This window comes from Pseudopodoces humilis, chromosome 9 (assembly GCF_049639895.1).
Source record: "Pseudopodoces humilis isolate 2021_Gansu_Grassland_sample_001 chromosome 9, ASM4963989v1, whole genome shotgun sequence".
In the NCBI taxonomy this organism is placed as follows: Eukaryota; Metazoa; Chordata; class Aves; order Passeriformes; family Paridae; genus Pseudopodoces; species Pseudopodoces humilis.
This window is the reverse complement of record NC_142208.1, coordinates 20,922,189-20,943,085: the sequence shown is the minus strand read 5'-3', so window position 1 is coordinate 20,943,085 and position 20,897 is coordinate 20,922,189. Positions and strand designations below refer to the sequence as shown.

Below are 20,897 nucleotides of genomic sequence, written 5' to 3'. Positions count from 1 at the left end.
AGGTCATGCCACTGTGGGCATTTCACCTTCCTCAGGCCCCTCAGGAAATCTGCCTTGAATTACCAAGTTTTTTCTTCACTTTTTAAGCATCAATTTGGAACTACCATGTAACACACATCATGAGCTATCCTATAGTTTTACACATAAATCCTTCAGAAAAGAAGTATTTTAAATAATTTTTGAAAAAAAAATCTTATTTTCTTGATACATTTTTAAATGTACTTTAAAGAAAGAATTAGTTTAAAACTGTGTCTAATGTGATGTTAGATAGATCAGAGTAACAAGCCATCAGGAGAAAAGGCAGGAGGGATTTCCAGTTTCTGGACTGCTGTTTGAGATGTGTCCAGTTTCTCTGACCCCATCAACTGCACGCCAGATTTTTCAAGCGTCTGGAGACAGAATACACATGTTGTGTACCTGAAGAGCTGAAGAAGAAAGGGCTACTGAAGGAGACCTCTCAGGAAAGAGCGTGACCACGTTACTTCCTCACAGGACAGACTGGGCATGTATTTTGATTCTGAGTGACCCAGCAATGTTCACATCAGCTGTCCCTGTTGGGCTGCTGCTTCTTATAGCTGCAAACCCAGATTACCCATCAGACCACATACAACAGCCCTGCCACTCTTGGTGTGACATGGCAACTGCATTTGAGGTGTCTGTAAACATAGATTGGCAACTCATACAATTTCTTCATTAAAACTGTACATAGTTTAGGCTTCAGATTAGTAGATCAGACATCTCCCTCTTTTCATTATATGGCATTCTCAGATTCCCTGTGTATGCCCATTGAAGCTAAACAGTGGTAGATTCCAGCTATATTCTAGCTCTGAACCAAAAATGGTCATGATTTTAGTTTGGGAGTAAGGGTTAGGGGGGGGCACACACAAGTAGAGCAGATAATAATTGAGAAAACTCTGACCACCCTTGCTAAGCAGGTTATTACTTTGTAACCATATTATTACCCTATATTTATCATCTGAACCCTGCATACATGCTGGGTGTAAGAGCTGGTTATTTAAAGCCCACGGTATTTTGGTAGGGACTGCATTAAGAAAGTCTTTAAAGTCAACCACATCCAAGAATAGAAAAAGACTATGGAGAAGAGACAGTACCCACCAAGTTCCCTTTTTAAGCTTTCCCACTTTACAGTCGTGGGAAGACATGCAGATCAGAAGACCTGCTATGCAGCCACTTGTGTCTCCATCTCTTTGGATCTACAGTACCCAAGAACATCAAGTAAATTCTCAGGTGTTGCAGAGGGTGGTAGTGTGTGTTTGTTCTAAGTAAGACCACGAGCACTGTAAGAGACACGCCTGAGAAAATCCATTTGATTCTATGAAAATCTGACCTTTTTAATAGCAATTGTATGAAAGCCAATTCCCACATCTCAGCAATGCAAGTGATTCACAGTACCTTCATCAATGTCAGGAGGAAGACCTCCAACAAACACCTTTCTAGAATAGCGTTCCACTCTTTCCCCATTTTGACAGCGTGTTGGAGAGCTGAGACCCGAGGATAACGACTGATCACCATGGCTGTCGTCTAGGAAGCCGTCTTCAAAAGGAAAGAGTGAAGAGCGACCTGCAACAGATTTTGTAGGATCTGTAGTTAACGCTATTTCCCGGAGAATTAAATATTTCAGTAAAAAACTTTTACTGATTTACTTTAATAGAACTTGCATTAAAGAACCCAACTAGGTGGTCCAGCTCTCCAATTCACGTTCATTAGTATTCTTTCTATTTTTCCAAGAGTGTATAACCCTTACAAGACAATAAACCTAATTTAGCTTTAAAGCAAACCCATGTGAATGGATAGAAACAAAAAATAAGTTGTCTGATGAAGTTATGTGTCATAGCTATAGAAATAACATTTGCAAGATTTATATTTCAAACCAATTCTTAGAGATTTACACCTTCCATAACAGATCGTGAAGGAATGATCTCAAGATCGCTCAAGCCACTGCACTGCAGAGCAGGACAGTCCTTTGAGTGCTGTACAGGATCCTGACAAGGGCTGCAGCACTTCCACCTCCATGGAACACTGGCCCATGCTCAGTAGGGGGGGGAAAGCAGCAAAATAAACATGGAAAAGCATTGGATTGTGGACATTAAACACAAAGTGAAGAAGCTTAGTGAACAAGAAAAAAAAAATCTTGTTAAATAAACCACAAAGAACTTGCACTTGAAGGAAAATATTGTTAGTTAGAACAGTTAGAACTTTGTTACTCAGAGTTAAAATATCCTTTTAGTAATGAATGAGCAAAATCAACTTGAATGGCCGCTCCTCAGTTTGGTAATGAAAAGGAAAGAATTTATTTGTAACCATCTGATGTGATTAATTTGTTGCTATTACTAACAAAGTATACACACATTACCTTAAGAACAGATTTATTAATAAGGAAGATAAAGTATTCAAAGACTGCATATAAGCAACCCTTGCCAACTTTGGAATTTAGCACTTCCCTATACCTGAGTTGAAAAATACATCCTGCAATAGTAGAGAGATGTATTAAATAGGAACCACACCTCAACTCTGAAAAAGCTACTTGTACCCTAATACCATGGAGGATGGCTCCCAGAGATAGAATTATAATTGATACAAACAGTTTATAGGGGGGTTGATTACAAATATAAATGTATTTATACTTTTGTAAGTGCTCATAATTAAATTGAAAGGTAATGGATCACATGAAATTGACATAGCAAGACCTAAGTATTAATACCATACTGGTATTAACACCACTGGGAAGTGAAGGAAATAAAAACAGGGGCAATGAGTAAAATCAAGACAGAGGGACAGCAGTCAGAAAAACATATACACTGAAAATATCAGTAATTGTTTCCAGTAGCAAAGGACAGATTACAAAAAGAAGCAGTAATCCTGTATATGGAAAACAAGCTAACAAACTCAGGAAGGATGCTCTCACTGATACACAACACAAACCTGATTTTTTTTTTACAAACATCAGGCACTAGAAAAGTGTTGATTAAAAAGAATATATTGAATGTTAAACACTGACAGAGATCACAGACACAAAAATCCACTGAAGCAAAAATCCTACCATTTATTTACACATCAACATAAAAAAACAGGTAAATGCCACAATCAGAGAAGGATGTAGAGATGCTACCAAAGACTTGCAGTCAGTAATGGTGGGTTTAGAGCAAAAAGCAGGAAAGACTTTTGATGAATATTCCATTAATGGACAAACAGGTCATGCACATGTATAAACATATGCATTTCAATATGAAAGAAAACATTTGCATGAGAGAAAAAATAATTGAGAATACTACAACCGTGTAAAAATACCCAGTCAGAACACTCATTGAAAAGCAGGAAATCTGAAAATATCTCAGAGATTGACATTACTGAAGAGATAAATCATCTTTTAATTCCTGCCCATCAACCTACCTTCTTGTAAACAAATAAGTAAACAAACAACAAACATGAACCATTAGTGGAAGATGACATATCAAATGAATAACAAGGTGTTCAACTAAAATGCAGAAGAGACTGATTTCTGAAGGAAGTAATAAAAATTCACAGCAACTTCGAAAGCAAGGTATCACCTCTAAGCACCATGCCAGACACTTGGCAGTCTATAAGCACTGCACTCATCTTAAATCAATGCAAAAGATATTCTATAAGTTTATAGCTAAGTATAGAGCTAAATGTAAGAATAAATTTAAAATCATGGAAAGTATAAAGACAAGGGAATAGGGAATGACTGTTCACGGTCTCCCCTCCAGTAAGGCAAAAATAAACTGCATTGAACACAATCAGTACATGCCAAGGCAGAAAGCAAGGCAAACTTTGGAAATCCTTGCTACAGACTTTTTGGGATGTTGAAAAATTTATGTAGGCTTACAAAAGGGAATGAGTAAGAACAGGAGAAAATGCAATCGAAAGCAATAAATATTAAAACACCACCTCAAGAGACCCCCCAGGGCAAATTTCAGGGAAAGCGTTATGGGAAAGCAGGAAAGCATCACTAAATGCACTTTTTTTGTAAAATACTCCTGTACCCCTGCCTGGGCATCTCTGAGCTGTCAGTGTAGCAGAATAGTTTGGGCTGATTATCACAGCGGTGCTTACATCTGTACCTGAAAAACTGGTTGTAAAAGTTAAAAAACAAGGTACCAAGAACATGATTCAACAGCTCCAGACGTAATACCTACAAAGACATGCTTATCTCTTAAATAAAACAGAGAATCAAGTAGAGAACTGAGAGTTTATAGCAAGCCTCAAGAAATGTCCGACAAAACCTCTTCTCACTGAAGATGCTTAGTCACAGTGACAAAATCAAACACTAATTAAAATATCCAAGTATAACAAACATAAAATAGTTTTTGCACAGACTTGCCTGTGGTTACTCTGCATATTATCCCAATGCAAATGGTAAAAGCAATATAGAGAAGGATATATGAGAATATTTTATATCCAACACATTTTTTAACAGACTGTTGTAGAATTTCATGCTTAAGAAAGCTCAGAACCAACATTATAAAAGTCAAGGTAATGATAAAGCATGAACATCACAGACTTTAATATGAATGAGGCAAGTCAAAATCCCTAACATTAATGGTATTAATGGTAGACACACAAACACACAAATCTACTTGTTAATATGGAAAAGCCTGCATTTCACAGAGGAAACAAGTCTTGTGGAATGAAACATGCTTCTTGGTAGTGAGGAAAAAAAAATAAATATGAAAAGCCAGCACATTCAGAACTTGTTTGCCTGTTTTGTCTCTGCTAAAATTTGTATAAAACAGCCTAAATAACATTCATCACAACTACTTCTGCATTACTGTATTTTGCTTCTACAAGTAAACACAAATTGCAAGTAATGTATAGTATCCTACTGATTCCTACCTCCTTTCCTACTTTTGTGCCTTTTGATCAATCTGGAAACACCTCAATCTTAAAATAAAATTAAACAGTGTTCATGTGCACAGAGGGTATACCTTACTGTATACTCCACATACTTCCTGTTTTCATTCAGTATGAAGAAAGCACTGAAAAAATCTAAGTATTAGAATGCTTTCAACATCTGTTAACAGTAGCCTGATCTCTTCAGGTGGGAAAAAACAGGAAGGTAAGTTTGTGAGGAAAATTTGAATATTTTGTTTCAGATTTAGCTATCAAATAAACACTAAAATGAGTCAGCTTGGAACAAAATCAGAGCAAATTCTTTATTACAAGCTGTGTTAGTATGGTCTGTACAGCCTACCACCTCAATCCATACAAATTACAAGCCCTTAGACACTATTGGTCTGGGTAATGGATACATCTGCCTCTAAGGTTCTTCACAAACATGATGCAAATTATACATTTGGAAAAGGAGGCAATGTCACCTGCATAACTGGCAGAGAACTTCATGGAAAGGAAGATAAAATTAAGTTTAATGCTAAAGTACTCCATGCAAGTGACACTGCCTAAAATGTAATTGTTAAAAGCTGCTATTTTCACTGTTATCTTCTCAATAACAACCAGTCTGTGTAAGGTACAGCACAGGACATAATTGTAAGCTCCATTAGTGGCTTGCTTGGTACAGCTATTGGATTTGCTATTGTCCTTGTTCATTTGTCTCTCAGAATAAACTGATATGCAGCACTGAACATTTATCAATGTTGCTTTTGCTTTGAGAGTTGTCTATGATGAAATGCTGTTAAAATGTGCTCAAATACTGTATCTTTTCAAAATTATTGTCAATGTTCACTGTTGAGGACAGTTACTAGTATTGGTATTTACGTGTACTATCTGAGGCAATTCAATGTCATGAAGTCTAATATTCAGCAAAAGCTGTTTCATGTAAGAAAAAAAGTAATTTTCAAATGTTCAATGCAGCAGTTAAACACTGCACTACAATACAAAACAAACAAACACCAAACAAACCCAAAACTGATCTTTTTTTGTACACTGCACTTCAAGTCACAAATATGTGTCATGAGAGTCTTTACATTCAGTCATCCTCCAGTTCTCAAGTAACAGCAACACGAAATTATCAGCTCAGGATCATCATTGCTTTAAGATGCTGTTAGAAGGGAGCTGTTTTGCAAGGGAAGAATATGAGACTGATTTATACAAAGCAATTGATCAACTAAATACTGTTAAAATTGGTAACATCATCTTATCACAAAAAAACTAAATATTTATTTCTCTCACTATTCAGCAAACAAAACATTTAGTAAATACTTTTACCTCTTCTCCGCCCATAGCTCCTGGCTGCATGTAAACACAGAAGAAAATTGTCGGTACAGCTGTCATTAGATTTAGCTCCAAAAGCAATGAAAATGTAGCTTCTGCTTCTTCTCTTTTTCCCCTCCCACCATAAAGAAGGAAAAGACATTTAAAAGTGCAAGATGAAATTCAAACAAGACAAGAAAAAAGAGTTGAAGATGATACAGCCAGGAAAGAAAAAAAAAAAAAACAAAAATAGGAACATACCTGCTGTGAAAGTTTTCTACATAGTAAAGGGCAAAGGTATTAAAAAATCAGGCATATAGGACAGTATTATAAAATAATAATTTAGGATCATGGTTTTAAGTGGCATTAAACATCTAATTTTGCATTTTATTAAACAGCTGTGGAGAATATATTTTCCAGTTATGTTTCAAATTTAATACTTAATATTTAAATAAATAACCATATCTTAAATACTAAAATCGTACTAAAACAATATGAACTCAATAGCCAGTACGTTTAGATGAATAAAAGTAGATTGACAAAATGCCTTCATAACTACCAGAATTAACACAGCATTTCAATGAGACATGCATCAATGGCAAATCCACAATGCTGGACACTTCTAGAACTGCATTTTGTGATGTAGTGGCAAATGCAAAAACCAACATTTTTGAGCTGAAATTTTAGAAAAACAGAAAATAATCTGGAAAACACATGTCTTCTACACAGGATCTCCAATCTATCACAAAAGCTGTCTATCCTTCCAAGGTAATCAAATGTGGAAGGCTGGGGATCATGCAGGGTTTTTCAACAGAAGTGACCTTAGCTAAGGGGTAACAGAGGTTTATTTTCTTTCTTTCTCTCCTCATTGTAACACTATCAGTACTCCTGCTCCTTCCCAATCCCATCTCTTATTTCCAAAACTAACACAGTGCCTTCCAGTCCTGCCCTACACACCCAGGTATCCCACCAGAACCCTCAGCATTCCCTGGCTACTTTGCTTTTGACCAAGGGACCTGGGGCTACCCAGAGCAAGGCTCGCCCTCCTTCAGCACAGGCACCTCTCTTCTACTCAAGCAGCTTCTTCCTCAAGCCCTGAAGAAATACCATACCCCTACATCTTTTTTCTTCCACTATCAGTGAGGTCACAAAAAGGCAACTACGTGAGTATGTCATTGGGGGGATTAAAAAATTTCAAGGGCTACAATGAACTGCTCTGCAATTTATGTTTAACATGAAGACAAGCAGGAGCTGTTTGTGTGAACAGCTACTCAGCCACAGTGCGGTGGTTGGTAAGCCCTGAGAGAGACTCTGCTTCTTGCATAGCAGGCAATAGTGAGAATTAACACTAAGGTTGGCTTTGTAGCAAAAATTAAATTTGTCTTCCTGCTTTCTAGTTATTGCCCTATTTTATTAGTTATTACGATGGCAAGGAATCATTGTCAGATCTCTTGTAGCAAGTTGTTGTCTTGATGAACGCCCACATTCCCCCAAAGAAGCATGTTTCAAGGTATAGTTATGGACACATTCTGAGAACAATTTATCTGAAGGAGGTTTCTAAGATTGTTACCAATCTAAAAATTAAATAAAGAAGCATTATTTCAGTACAAGATGAAAGAGATTCTTGTGTTTCTTCTGAAGAAAACAAAGCTTTATATGCTTAATGTAAACTTTTAGGCTCTGATCAAGGTTAGTACAAGATGGCAGAAACCTTACACAGGCTTCTGTAAATTTTAGAATACCCTATTGCTACTCATGAATTACAACACTTATATGCAATACTGCACTGCAGAATACTTTTAACATATATTTGCATTCACACACAATCTTTATGTCCATAAAAGTTAATGAAACTCACTAAAGGTAGATTTGTGTGTAAATTCCAGGGACAAAATAGTGCAATTCACTTAAACAGATAGACAAGCAAGTCAGTTTTTGCTGATTTAAAAACATTGCATTACATTTAAATACTCAAAGCAGGTGAAGTTTCACCATTGCTATTTATATTTTGTATACATATACACACATATTTTGAAAATGATCTCAGTTTTAACTAGTATTTGTATTAAAATGTTACTTTTTTCCAAGAAGTTGAGTTATTCAGCATGACAACTTCAGAATGTCAATGCACACTTTATTATGTTGTTTTCTCATGATGTGAAGTTAGAATGTGTCATTTGAAAGAAGTTAATTAAAAAATACCCATCTTGCTCACAAGTCAAAATTCACAGCACAACAGATTAAATAGCAGGAATAGCTCATCGGGTAAATGCCTCCAGTTTGAGTAAATACTTTAGAAAGTAAACAATTTAGAAATTATTCTTGAATGAAGACATTTGGGAGAAAATAAGAAGATTACTGCATTATTACAAACAATGAAATTACTATTACATATACTATGTATATGGAGTTACTTTCTCTCTTTGGCAATTCCAACAGAAGACAAAAAGCAACTGGGAGCTCCTTAAACTGTACCCCCATCAATGCATCTGATCCCCATGTACCGGTTTTGGTGCCATATATAAATGTCTTTTTGCACAGAAAACCATCTCCTGAAATTCAACAGAAATGATTCTTCCCTAGGTACCTCCTAGATCATTACAGTGTTAAGGCAAACCCAGGTGTTTTAAGAGGGGATGAGCACATTTTCCCATGTAAAAAGAGGCTGATGGACTGTGCAACTCACAGCAGAATCATCCCTGCATTGGTATTTGTCCATCCTTAGCAATGTTCTGTAACTGTCAGGTCCAAAATTACCTAACTGCTGTGTCCCAAATTGCATGGCCTCAAACGCAAAGGAACAACAGATTCTTTTTCACCTGCTGATAACTCTCCTGAAACTATTAATTCACTTCATCCCAGAAGCCAAGTGAGTTTTTATGAAACTGTATCATGAAGGACAGAACTTTAACAAGCTTTTAACAAACCAGCAGAGCAAATCCCCAAGCCTCAAATCTTACAATGAAATTAAGGAAACTCAGTGTTAATGCTTTGGAATTCCCCAAAGCCTGCAGCTAAGATTGCCCATTGTGGCAATAAATCAAAACTCACTCAAATTAACTGCTCATATTTTAACTGCATCTCAAAGCTACACAAAACTGATGGAAAAGAACTTTCCTGGGGTTTTCTGACTGTTTTATTATAATATGGGACTGAAACTGCACCTTGTATTTGTATCAAATAATTAGCAGTCCTAGGAAACAATAAATTTGTGAATTCGTAAAACATTAACTCAAAAGGACTAGAGCTACACACTCTCCATATTATAACTCGGAATAAATTTGATCATGTAATTTCAAATTTAGAAATAGGCAGCAAAATTAATTTGTATTCTCACCTTTTATGGAAGACTTAATAGAAAGTATTTTGAGATTTTTAAGAACATTCTTTCTTCACTTCTGGTATTTATCTTGTTCATGCAATTATGTGGCCATGATATCAAAGATGCACACTTCAAGGAAATTTTGAAGACACATCTTAAATTGATGTAAAACAGCACTACCTCTATGAAAAAAAGAGGTCAACTTTCCAGACTAGAAATTTTGGAGCTATACTCACTAAAGAAAAGTTTATTTGACAAGACTGGGAACCTCCTTGATTTATAAGGTACCAGAATCTTATTTCTAGCTTGGAACACTCATTTGTATTCTTGAAGCAGTCAGCAGTTCAGAACAATACTTGCTTTAGGACATTATGAGTTATGCAATGATTTTCTAAGATCAGAAAGGAAAATATGTCAAGCTTTTGCTTTTGAACAGAGGGTGTCTGAAGTTCTTAAGGATCTGGAAGTTTACAAGTGAATTAAAATACCAGGGAAAACGCATTCATGAACTGAGGGAAGGTGACAGAATCAAGTATAATTATGCAATGTGTTTTTCCGCAACAGAGAGCTCATCCAGAAGAATTGGAAAGATGGACACACTTTGAGTGGTTCAAAAGGTGGTTCTCAACTTCCACTGATAGATGGGCTGGATGTGCAGATGGGCACTATAATAATTTGGTTATATGAACCTCAACAGTCCCTTTTGGTTGATTTTTTCCTACTACTAACAATGCAAGTGTTGCAGCAACCTCCCTGCTAACATATGCTCACATACAGATACAACTGAATCCCATCACCAGAAAAATACCATCTACATGTAAGCTGTATGCAGCTAAGTCCCACACACTGGGCCTCAAACACTTGATCAAACACATGAACTGCATTCAATACCCAAAACCAGCTTAGGTGTCCCTTCCTGAGGCACACAAACAGCCAAACAACAGTGCAAGAGGGAAGGCTTATCTATGTTCATCTTTTCATCATAGTTTAAAAAATCTGTTAACAATAAAACATTTTTAACAGGCAGGCTGCTTCATGTCTTCCAGCATAATATATAATGCTCTTGGAGTAGCTTGGCAAATCTTAAAATTCAGAGGAAACAGATGGCACTAACCCACAATAGAGAGGATCACAAAGATGAAAGGAAAGCACATTGGTAGGGTTGTGAGGCAGGAAACGTGGTGAGGAAAATAAACAAACAAACAAAAAGATATTAAAGAGCTGAAGTTGGATTAAGAGGAAGATGATTTAAGAAATCTTCCTCTGCTAGAAAAAGCATTAAGCAGCCACTGATAAGAGATACTGCCTTCAGTAACAGCCAAATCAGATTTCTGGAAGTGCAGATGCCAATATAAAAAACTGAAAGGAAGAAAGAAAAAAAAGCATGTACTTACTATTGCTCCCTTGCTTTCCCCTTCACCCTTTTTAAAATTTAAATAGGTATAGAAAGGACTTTGAGATATCAGCAAGCCCACCTCACAAGGCAGCATCAATACCAACTGCTTGTACAGCTGGTTCTGAAAAACCTAACAAGGTGATGTGCAAAGAGACAGCTCCCACACTCCAGGACTCCTCTGAACCTCACTGCCTTTGCTCTCTCACACTTCACATCAGTAATTTTTTCCCCTCCAGTTATATTAACTCAGATCTCTTCACAGCTACATCAGGTCTAGTTTTGCAAACCTTTAATTCTCTCAGTGTTTTTTATTCCTTTCTGCTATTCCATATATGCTATTAAGATGGTGACACATTAGTAACCCAACCTGGCAACTGGGCTAAAGAGGTCAGCAAATTCCTATGGGCAAGAACTAAACTATTAGATGAGATGGATGCCTCTTGGAATTTAGTTACACATTTGCCCAGAATATTATCAATACAAAAAGAAAGCTTTTATTAGCTATTAAACTAAGCCAAGCCATGATCTTGCAAGACAAAAGTAATTGAACAAGCTTTCTATTTGGAGCAGTTTATTTCAGGGTATAACAGCAGCACTGGAAAAACTTGTAAATATAAAATGCTACTTCAGCAGCTTTTATATCTAAATACTATATGTGTTTGAAAACAACACATCAGGAAGAGCCAAGTACAATAGCTCTTTAGGAGACAAGGCAATTTTAAAAACATCACAAACATGCAAATAAAAAATAAAATAATTTTGTTGTTGTTACATTTCCTGTCATGGCATGACAACTTCCTCACATAAACAGGGTTAATAAAACAAAACCAAAATCTCAACACAGACATCTAAAAAGGTGCCCCAAATCCTTAATGTCTTTTTCAAATTATTTTACTCTGAATAAATGGAACTAAATTACACTAATGAAAAGACAGTCAGATGGAGAGCAAATAGTACCAGACCTCAGAGATGACACATTTTTGTATGAGACAAGAATGAACAGTGGAAGCAGATGGAACATTTGTAGCCCAACAGGACTGCAAAGTCACTGTACAAAGAAGCTTTACAAAAAACAGAATTCCAGCATTTCACAAAGGGGTTTTCCTCATGTGTTCATTTAACTACCTTTAGACTACATTTATTTTACAGAAGATTGTTTGGGATCCCAGCATAACACTTCAGTGTTTCCTTATAGAGATCACACACCCTCATTTATTCCCATCTCCATTTTTCACCTGCCACACTTCCCTTCCACTGAAGTTACTGTGGCTTTCTGGAGTTCCCAAGAAGCCCTAAAGACAGCTCACCACCTACCATGTAGGTGACTATGCATTCATGCTGATCACTCAGTCCTAGTTATTCAGCTAATTAGAAAGGAGCATTCAGTCAAGAGAAGCAATGGCTGCAGAATGGCTACAAATGGTATTGAATATTAGCAAGAAAAAGGATGGAGGACACCTTTGAGTTAAATTTATGCCACATTTCCTCCACAAATTACAGTAGCAATTATTTTAATAAGGTGTTGTAGATGAAAGTTTATAAAAATTCTTGTAGTATGTAGCTCAGTATTTAAAAATTACCTTGTGTCACTAATTGATTCAATTCAACTAGAACTATTTCAACTAGAGAAATTTTATTTAGCTCTAGCACAGACAAAAGCCATACTATTTCCCCTTCAAAAATGCTTCCAGTCTAATATTTGCAACTTGCTTTTTTTTTAGATGCTCTTTAGGATTATGCTCAGCTCTCTCTGAATATTAGAACACTGAGCTCCTCAACAGAAGCTTAATTCTGAACTTCAAGAGCGTTTATAATTTAAACATGTTTATACACATATGCAACTCTTTATGTACACAAGCATAATGCCACTAATGACACGAAGAGATTCATAATAATTATGCATTTAAAAGTAATCTCTTTTACCCCACGAATTTCATTATTTCAGAACTAAGTGTTTTAAGATGGTGATGATTCATCTTGCACAATGATGAACAGAACAGTGGTAGCACACTCCCTCTGTGCTGCCAGCTAAGCAACACCTTCCCTCAAACCAAACAATGCCCTCCAACATTGAAGACAGCAGCTCAAGACAGGCAGGCAGGAAAATCCCCGGTTTCAAAAGGCTGTAATGAGTAAACAGGAATAACAGCTGAAGTACAATTGAAAGTGCTGCCACAGAGGATGACAAGGAGCTAGAGACAAACATCCCCCAGAAAACTTCCCCTCTCCCTACAGTATGTGAAGTTTTGCATTGCTGTTGGCATGAGCATATGTTGTCTTCCAACTTCAAAAGATTGCCTACATTGTCAGTGTGAAATTGAGCTTTGAGTAATAAATCTTAAAGATTATTACTATGTCTTCACAGGAAAAGGGAAAAATGCTTATGAAGCAATGACTTTAAATAGAATGTGAAGGTTGGATTTGCAGACTCAGCAGAGAGTGTCTGGTTTCACAGAAATTGAACATAGATATGACAAGTATTATGATTTAAAGACATTACATAAGTTCTCAAAATTATTCCAAAAAATACTGTGATGAAGTATCTTTTGGGATTTTTTATTTAACTTATTTTATTTTTTAAACCTAAATCACAGCCATTCCAGCACAGAAAAGAATATTTCTTCTTGAACTAATTTTCCTTGGTATATTTCTCCACAACAGGGAAAAGGCAATGAATAACATGGGAATTACCTAGCTCGAAATTTTTCAAGTTTAGCTGCATACAGAAAGGATTTCTATCACAGAAAGTGATTTTTAGGCTTCTGTACTTGAATATTTGCTTTTATCCTTAGCTCTTCAAAGATTTAAAAGCAAAACCCAACAGGTTTCACAGTGGCCTTCCCTGGCAAAGAAAGGAAAGTAGAAGAGTTGCAGAAGAGGAAAAATATATGGGATCTTATTCAGATTTTGGATTTGTGCTTAATTTCATTTTCCATAAATTGCATATTTATGATTCCACCTTCATTAAAGTCTTTAAACAGTTAATATTTGAATAAACCCATAATATTTTAAATAGTGCAAATGCATAAATATATATAGTTTTGGTCCCTCAGTTAGCTATGCTAATATTTTAACCATGTACCAGGAAAATAGCTACAAAATGTGTTCGTTTTTTTATAAACTATTAGAGTATATAGCTGCTGTAAAAATGTCAAAGAAATTAGACAGGTAAAAAGTTTTTTTCATTATTTTCATGAAAAAGAAATCAGACTAAAACACATCATTCATTTAAGATAAAAGCAAGTTGTCCCAAAATAGTATAACTTTTTGTATCAGGTTTTCATTCCCATCTTTCAAAAATCTTTAGACTTTAAAAGAAATACTACTGTATATTTCATCATAACTGTCAATTTTTAAAGGTTACTCAAAATTCAGTCATAGTATCCCATCTTCATAAATATATTTCTATTGCAGTTAGCTTGTTGAAATGCACACTTTAGAACAACAAATAGATTCTGAGACCAGAATTCATGTCAAACACCTGACAACTGTGCTGTGGAGACCTTATTTACACAGAGAGGAATGAATAGCTTCCTCTTTTAATAAAGTCTTTAATTAAACAAAACACTTCTCCTAGTGAATTACCTGATTTCTCATAATTTCAGGGGTCATAAGAAAATGGGGTTTATATGCTACCTGTGACAACAAAAACTCCCCAAAATATCACCTCACCATTAACAGTGTAAAACTAAGAAGAACACAAGTAAAGTCTTACAGGTTTCAAGACCTGCCCTTTAAAGCCAAATGTTGAACACCTTGCAGCTTGTCTATTAAAAATTTTTGGTTATTCACATCTATAAATTATTCTTTGTTTAGTACTACACAAAAAACCCCTGCAGTTTTCAGCTATACACAGTCTAACTTATACAGACAGCTCAAAGGCAAAAAATTTTAGAGAAGTTTGTAAATAATCCTAAAATGTCTAATACAACATTGTAAACAAAAACGGACATTTCAAAACAGCATTTCTCAGGATTAGACAGACAAACACTCTGCTTTGATTTGCATAGTTCAGTTCAGCATTATGCTGGTGCTGCCTGACACCCTGGCCCCCATCCTCCCCACACAGGAACTGTCTTCCAGATCCATTCTGCCAGGTTTTTTGAGTCTGCATGTTCATGACTGGACTTTTAATTTTACTTTTATTTCCTGACACAAAAAAAGCAACAATCTCCCAGTGAAGTGCAGTTTTCCCTCATTATTTAGATGTCTAAACATTCTCCCAATTCCTGTCTACATAATGGAAACCAACAAAGCCGTCAGTCCATGTAATTGTATGCAAAACTTGTAACAGCTCATCCCAACAGGAAGAAATATGTCTGGAGAGATACCAGAAATTAAAGTTACAGCTTTAACACACATACACACCCACAAAAGAAGGAACAAGAGAGACTGTTCTGTAATATTTTCCACAGCAGGCATTATGAAGCTTCCAGTGAAACACAAAGCCTTTACAAAGCTAATATAAAGAATCAGAGGTGATTGATTTATGAAAAACATTTTCAGAGAATGAATATGAACTTCTGTGCAAACATTACACATATTTATGTCTGACTGTGCAGCTACACACACAATAGATGTAAGAAATAAAATTCAACATGGCAATATAAATCACTAGACATTAACTACTTACTATTAAGAGCCATAATATTGTCTGTTCCTGGATGATGGAAATTTATTCCCATACGCCCTGCAATGTAAGCAAAAGCTATTTTTAATGTTTTTATTTCAAAACTGAAATAAATTCATTAATATGAAGAATTTCTAAGGAAATATGAACAGTCAGGGCAGTTGAATCTTCCACCTATTGAAGACAACTTCCCAAGAATACACGTTTAAAATATTTAACACCACAGTACAGTCAGTACTGTATTATGTACTTAAAATACTGAAAATCACAAAATAAACAACAAAACAATTATTTTAATACATTCTCTTACTTTGCACTAAGAAAGCATTATGCTTACCCTTTCAAAACAAGGCCTCAAGTTCAACTTTGCTGCAGTTATGCCATTTATAGTTTGCTTCCAACAGTGAGTACAGCATTACAAAACTTCATTTAATTAGTAAAAATAAATCACTCTTTTTCATACTACATGCAGCACCAGAAGCTTTCAAGTTAATAGATAGTTGGAGAGAGAGTTCTTACTCTGGTTTTGCATTCTTCCCTAAGAATCTCCCATCACCGACCATTTGAGATCAGACACTGGGCTGAAAGGAATATTGTTCTCAAGCAGTACATTCATATGTACTTTGAAAAATAGATTTTCTTAACCTAAAGGAGACTTAGTCCAGAGAAACATACTTACTGTTAAAGCAAGAAATGAGGCAACAGCAGCATTGCTGTTCAGATTAGCTTTGGATACTTTTTAACTGAGTTGAAGTATTAAACCTTACCCTGAAGACACTTTGTCATAGGACTTTTTAAATTAAAGCACCCAAGAAAATCTGCAAGCTGTAATTTGTCTTAGTCCTTACTTAGAAAAAGATATAAAAGGATAATTATAACCATGTAAAAATGTATTTCAATTAAGTAACATAAGTACATTTATGTATATAATATAATTCCATTTCATAGGCTTTTCCTATCTCTACGTCTGTGTCCAAGTTTAGGAGCTAAGGAAGAGGTCACTTTACATTTCCTCACTACACAGACACTCAAATATGGGAGCTCAGGATCCACTCACTACACTGAAAAACCAATACAATGGTTATTTTCCTGCACTTCTGCAAACCCAAGTTTTAACAAACGAACTCTAGGAAAGCAGAACTTAAGCCAATCCTCTCCAACATTTTTAACTCCTATTGATAATTAAAGCCTTCTATTTCCAGTCACCGAAACTGCTGTGTTGGAATGAACATTCTGAACAGATGCAGCATGAAGTTTCAATACACTTCTGAAACTAAGTCATAAGCAGGTTAAGAAAAGTAAATAAATCTTTTCTTCACATTGAAATTTTCTCCTTTTAGAAAAGAATGCCACCACAATAAGACTGTGAAGCAAAGAGTACCTCCAGAAAGAAGTGGGGACAGAAGGTAAACAGAATTTCCATTTTTACTTTCCAACTCCTTGAGCAAATCTTCTTGAAGAGATGATTTCCATTAACCACTTCACATTTCCTAATTAGACATAATTCTCCTATACATATTTTCACATTAATCTGGCACTGCAGAAACATTAAAGCTTGCTATTATTACATTTAGTATAACCTTTGCTAAAATACTTCAGACATCTCTCCAGATGGACATTAATTCCCTTTTCCTGAACAGTGTTATTAATGAGTGTGAGGTTATAGGTATTACTTGTAAAGAGAAAAGGTGTCTGTACTAATTTGTACTTTAAAATTAATACTCAGAATAGAAGAAAAAAAAAAGGAAACTACTATAAAAAATAGAGTAAAATTTGAATGCATAATGCTTGGATGGGTCCTTCTCTTTTCCTCTGCTGAAGCTGAAATTCTCCTGTTTGACCAGCTTCAGAAATAGAATCCTATCTGTGACATCTGGGTTTGGTTTTTTTTCCTCCCTCCAGGCTGTCACTGGACCAGGTGCTGCTTGTGTGACATTTTGTCACCTGCCCTTGGCCTGCTATTTTTAAACAGTTCTTGTCAGCTATCTTTTAAGAGGAGTAGAAAATACAGAGCAGCACAAGCAGAAGGACGTGTTCTCCCACTGAGCTAAGCCAGTGTGCAAGATAATTCTGTACATCTTCAGAGGCTCCTTGTGCAACTCTATAGAAACAGATTAATGGAATCCTTTCAAAGCACACCTGTATTGAAAGCGTTCAAAAGAGACTAGCAATATACCAATTTTAAGACAACAAATTAATTATGAACAATTATATAGTCATTCATATAGGTTATAATGTTTTAATATTTTTTTGCTTGAAGCAAATTATTCGATTAAAAAAAGAGGCCATCTGCAGATTAGAAAACTGCATAATTATCTAAGGAACAACAAAAGAGCACAGAAAGGAAATTATAATTTTTTAATTTAAAGGTGAAATGTAGAACTGTGAAATGTAATTAAGAATATGTACCTTCAAAGACCTATTTAGGTCACATAAATGACTACTGGAAAGCAATCAATTTTAGGAAAAACACATGCATGTTACCTGAATATTTACAAAATCTATATAAGCACATATTTCTAATTATAGTTATAAAACAAAACCTCTAGATAAAGGGTTTACTTTTTAAGAATATTAAGCACACTAAACAGAAATGTAGAGAAGTTAAGAACACAGAAGTTATGGACTTCAGCAGTTCAGTGAAGTCATAAATAGGAACCCTTCCAGTAACAACATCTCCACTACTTGTATTCAGTGTACATCTGCCATTTTCAGTCTGCCTGTCTTGGTTTCATAACTATTTACTGAGGATATTTTCAATTATGTCCTTTTATAACATACACTTAGAGTACTGCAGTTAGGTTACAACAATAATCACTCCTTTATGTCTTTTCAATTCTTAGTTTAGAAAGAAAAAAATCTAGTTGTATACTTCTTGCTCTTGAAATACTTTAGAGCATAAATGTAGGCTTGATTCTTGTATAGCCTAGGCTGTACTGCTGCTTATCTTACATTGTTAAATTTCTTAAATTATCTCTCCTAAGAACATTTGGAGAGACTTTTCTGGCTGGACCGCTGGGATGCTCTGCTGCATGTGCAATATCATACTTGTCATGGCTGAGAGCCCAATTCCGCTTTAGAGCACACCAAGTCTGTGCATCTTCTCTTCTGTATTATACTGGAAATGAGATGGTAAATGGAATTTAACTTGTTATTTGTAAAGGAGAGTAATGAACTTGAATGAATTCTGAAATCTTTCTAACAACTTAAGGAAGTACACCTTTCCCACATATATCATTGATTCTTTCGCAAATAAATTTTTTTTATTGTCTAGATAATTTGAGTTACATGATCAGCTTTGAGAAATAATGCTGTAACAGAAATAGTAAACATGAGTATAAGCCACAGTTTTACCACTACTGCATTTCTTCCTCTATTCATTTACTCTTCCTAAGTGCTTTATGGTTTTTTGAACTTGTGCAATCCTCATCAGTACCTAGATATGAGCACTCACATAGTGAAGGACCTTTAAGTCCTTTACAATTACCTATTCCAACCTTTTTTATGTTACAATCAACATTCCAATAAACAATGTTCATTGCTTCTATATGATTAAAACTTCTTGCACTATTATACCTCACAATTTGCACCAAGATTGACCACTTATACCAATTCAGCAATCAGTATTTGGCATAAGATTTGCTAGAAAATAGCAAAGTTGGTCTTCTTTTGACCTGTCCTGAACTTTCTCGGAATGCAAACTTCTTGGAATGAGAACTTCCTCTCACATAATTCTTAAGATCACTGTTGATATCAATTACAATTTATGACTACATAATGACCGTGGCAAGGTCAAATGAAACTGGCAACAGGCCTAGGTCTGCTCTGTTTCTTTAGTAATAATACCTCCTTTATCACTCCTACCTTTTCTATGATTTCCAAGTTAGTACCAATAAAAAACATTAGAAACCAGCAAAACTTATTTGGATAAACACATAGTGAGTGGGGTAGGGTAAAGTTTAGACACAGAAGAGTGCAAAAACCAAAGCAAAACCAGAATATTACCCCAAACATGTGAAATAAGATTATTCATCTGACTCATGTGTGTTCAGGAGCCCAGTGTACAGCACAACCTATGACTCCACAAAGCCTCCTTCATCTCCCCATACCCCCAGCTAAGCCCTGAGTGCATGCTCCAGGATTCACAAATGGCCAAAGCATGAAGCAAGTGTGCATATACAAGAATTTTAATAATTTTTACCTGAGCGGATAGACCTTAGACCATTCTCTCTACTTTTCCCCAAAATTACAGGCATGTGAAACTATGCTACATTTAACTCAACATACATGCCCAAGACAATTTCAACACCAAGAATGTTGTAAGCAAGGGTCCACATAAAAAAATATAAAAATAAGATGTAGCTCTCTGAAGAAGTTTATTGACTTTTTTCTCCCCCCTCTTTTTTTTATGTATATTTGCCATTTGTTCACACCCATAATTTAAACACCCACACTTACAGATCTTTAAAAATATTAAAATACTGAGCAGAACCAAAGTACAATTGTTTGCCAGAGGGGAAATATGAAGAACTATTACTGTGTTCACATGTATATACTTTAACTGCACAAAAACATATTGTGGCTATGTGAAGAAAAGTGTATAATTATCAGCTATGAATATCAGTAATAAAACTTCTTCCTATCACTGACTAAGCACATATATCCTATCAGTACAGAAAGTAACCTATAAAATAAAACAGCATATACATTACAGTTAAATGTAGACTTTATAAGTAAATTACATTGCTCCAATAAAACACAGAAGTCTTGCATATATTTAAGTAGTGCAAACATTTTTAGCTTGAAAACAGCTATATTTTCAAGATAATAGTACTTTGAAAGCAAGACTTGAACTTAGAGTTAAATTTGGCTTTACTTGTAAGTGGTAGACAAGTATTTGTACACATATGCTCGTTCTACATGAAGTTCTAGAAATGTATTCAAAAGAGTGACATTGGTATTTTTCATTACATGTTTGGGGGGACTAAAATAAAACAGTATCAAAGCAGACTTTTCCAACAGCAATCTATACTAAAATATACAAAACCCTCAAAACAGTAGCAAAGTGATAAAGAAAAAAAGCAAAACAGCTTTAGGTCTTTGTGAGGTCAGTCTTCAATAGCACAATGAAAAAAAAGGGAAATAAAGGAAGATTTGCTATCTCTATAACCACTTCTTAAACTAAACAAAGCAAACAAAAAAACCCCACCACTCAGATTCAGCAGGTCAAAGACAAGGACATGCTGGTTGCCAGCAGCAAATTAGGAAGTATGATCATACTACAGGATCGTTCCAAAAGGCATTTATTTAATTTAAGTAATATGAATCATTTAATGACCATATTCTGTCCTGAAAAAAAT

At 35.4% G+C, this 20,897-nt stretch overlaps 1 protein-coding gene across 11 annotated transcripts in view; it reads right to left on the bottom strand.

Moving 5' to 3' along the window:
• The window catches only part of CPEB3 (cytoplasmic polyadenylation element binding protein 3), an 80,658-nt gene that overhangs the window by 25,490 nt on the left and 34,271 nt on the right, over window positions 1-20,897 (bottom strand). For 8 of the 11 annotated variants that reach the window (XM_088059591.1, XM_088059586.1, XM_088059588.1 and 5 more), the window contains exons 4-6: window positions 15,541-15,597; window positions 6,205-6,228; window positions 1,414-1,581 (exon numbers count right to left, since the gene is read on the bottom strand). In XM_088059591.1, coding sequence (XP_087915717.1) covers window positions 1,414-1,581; window positions 6,205-6,228; window positions 15,541-15,597 — 249 coding nt within the window. The remainder of the gene's footprint in view (window positions 1-1,413; window positions 1,582-6,204; window positions 6,229-15,540; window positions 15,598-20,897) is intronic. The other 3 variants (XM_014250388.2, XM_014250392.2, XM_014250393.2) reach the window with 2 other exon arrangements.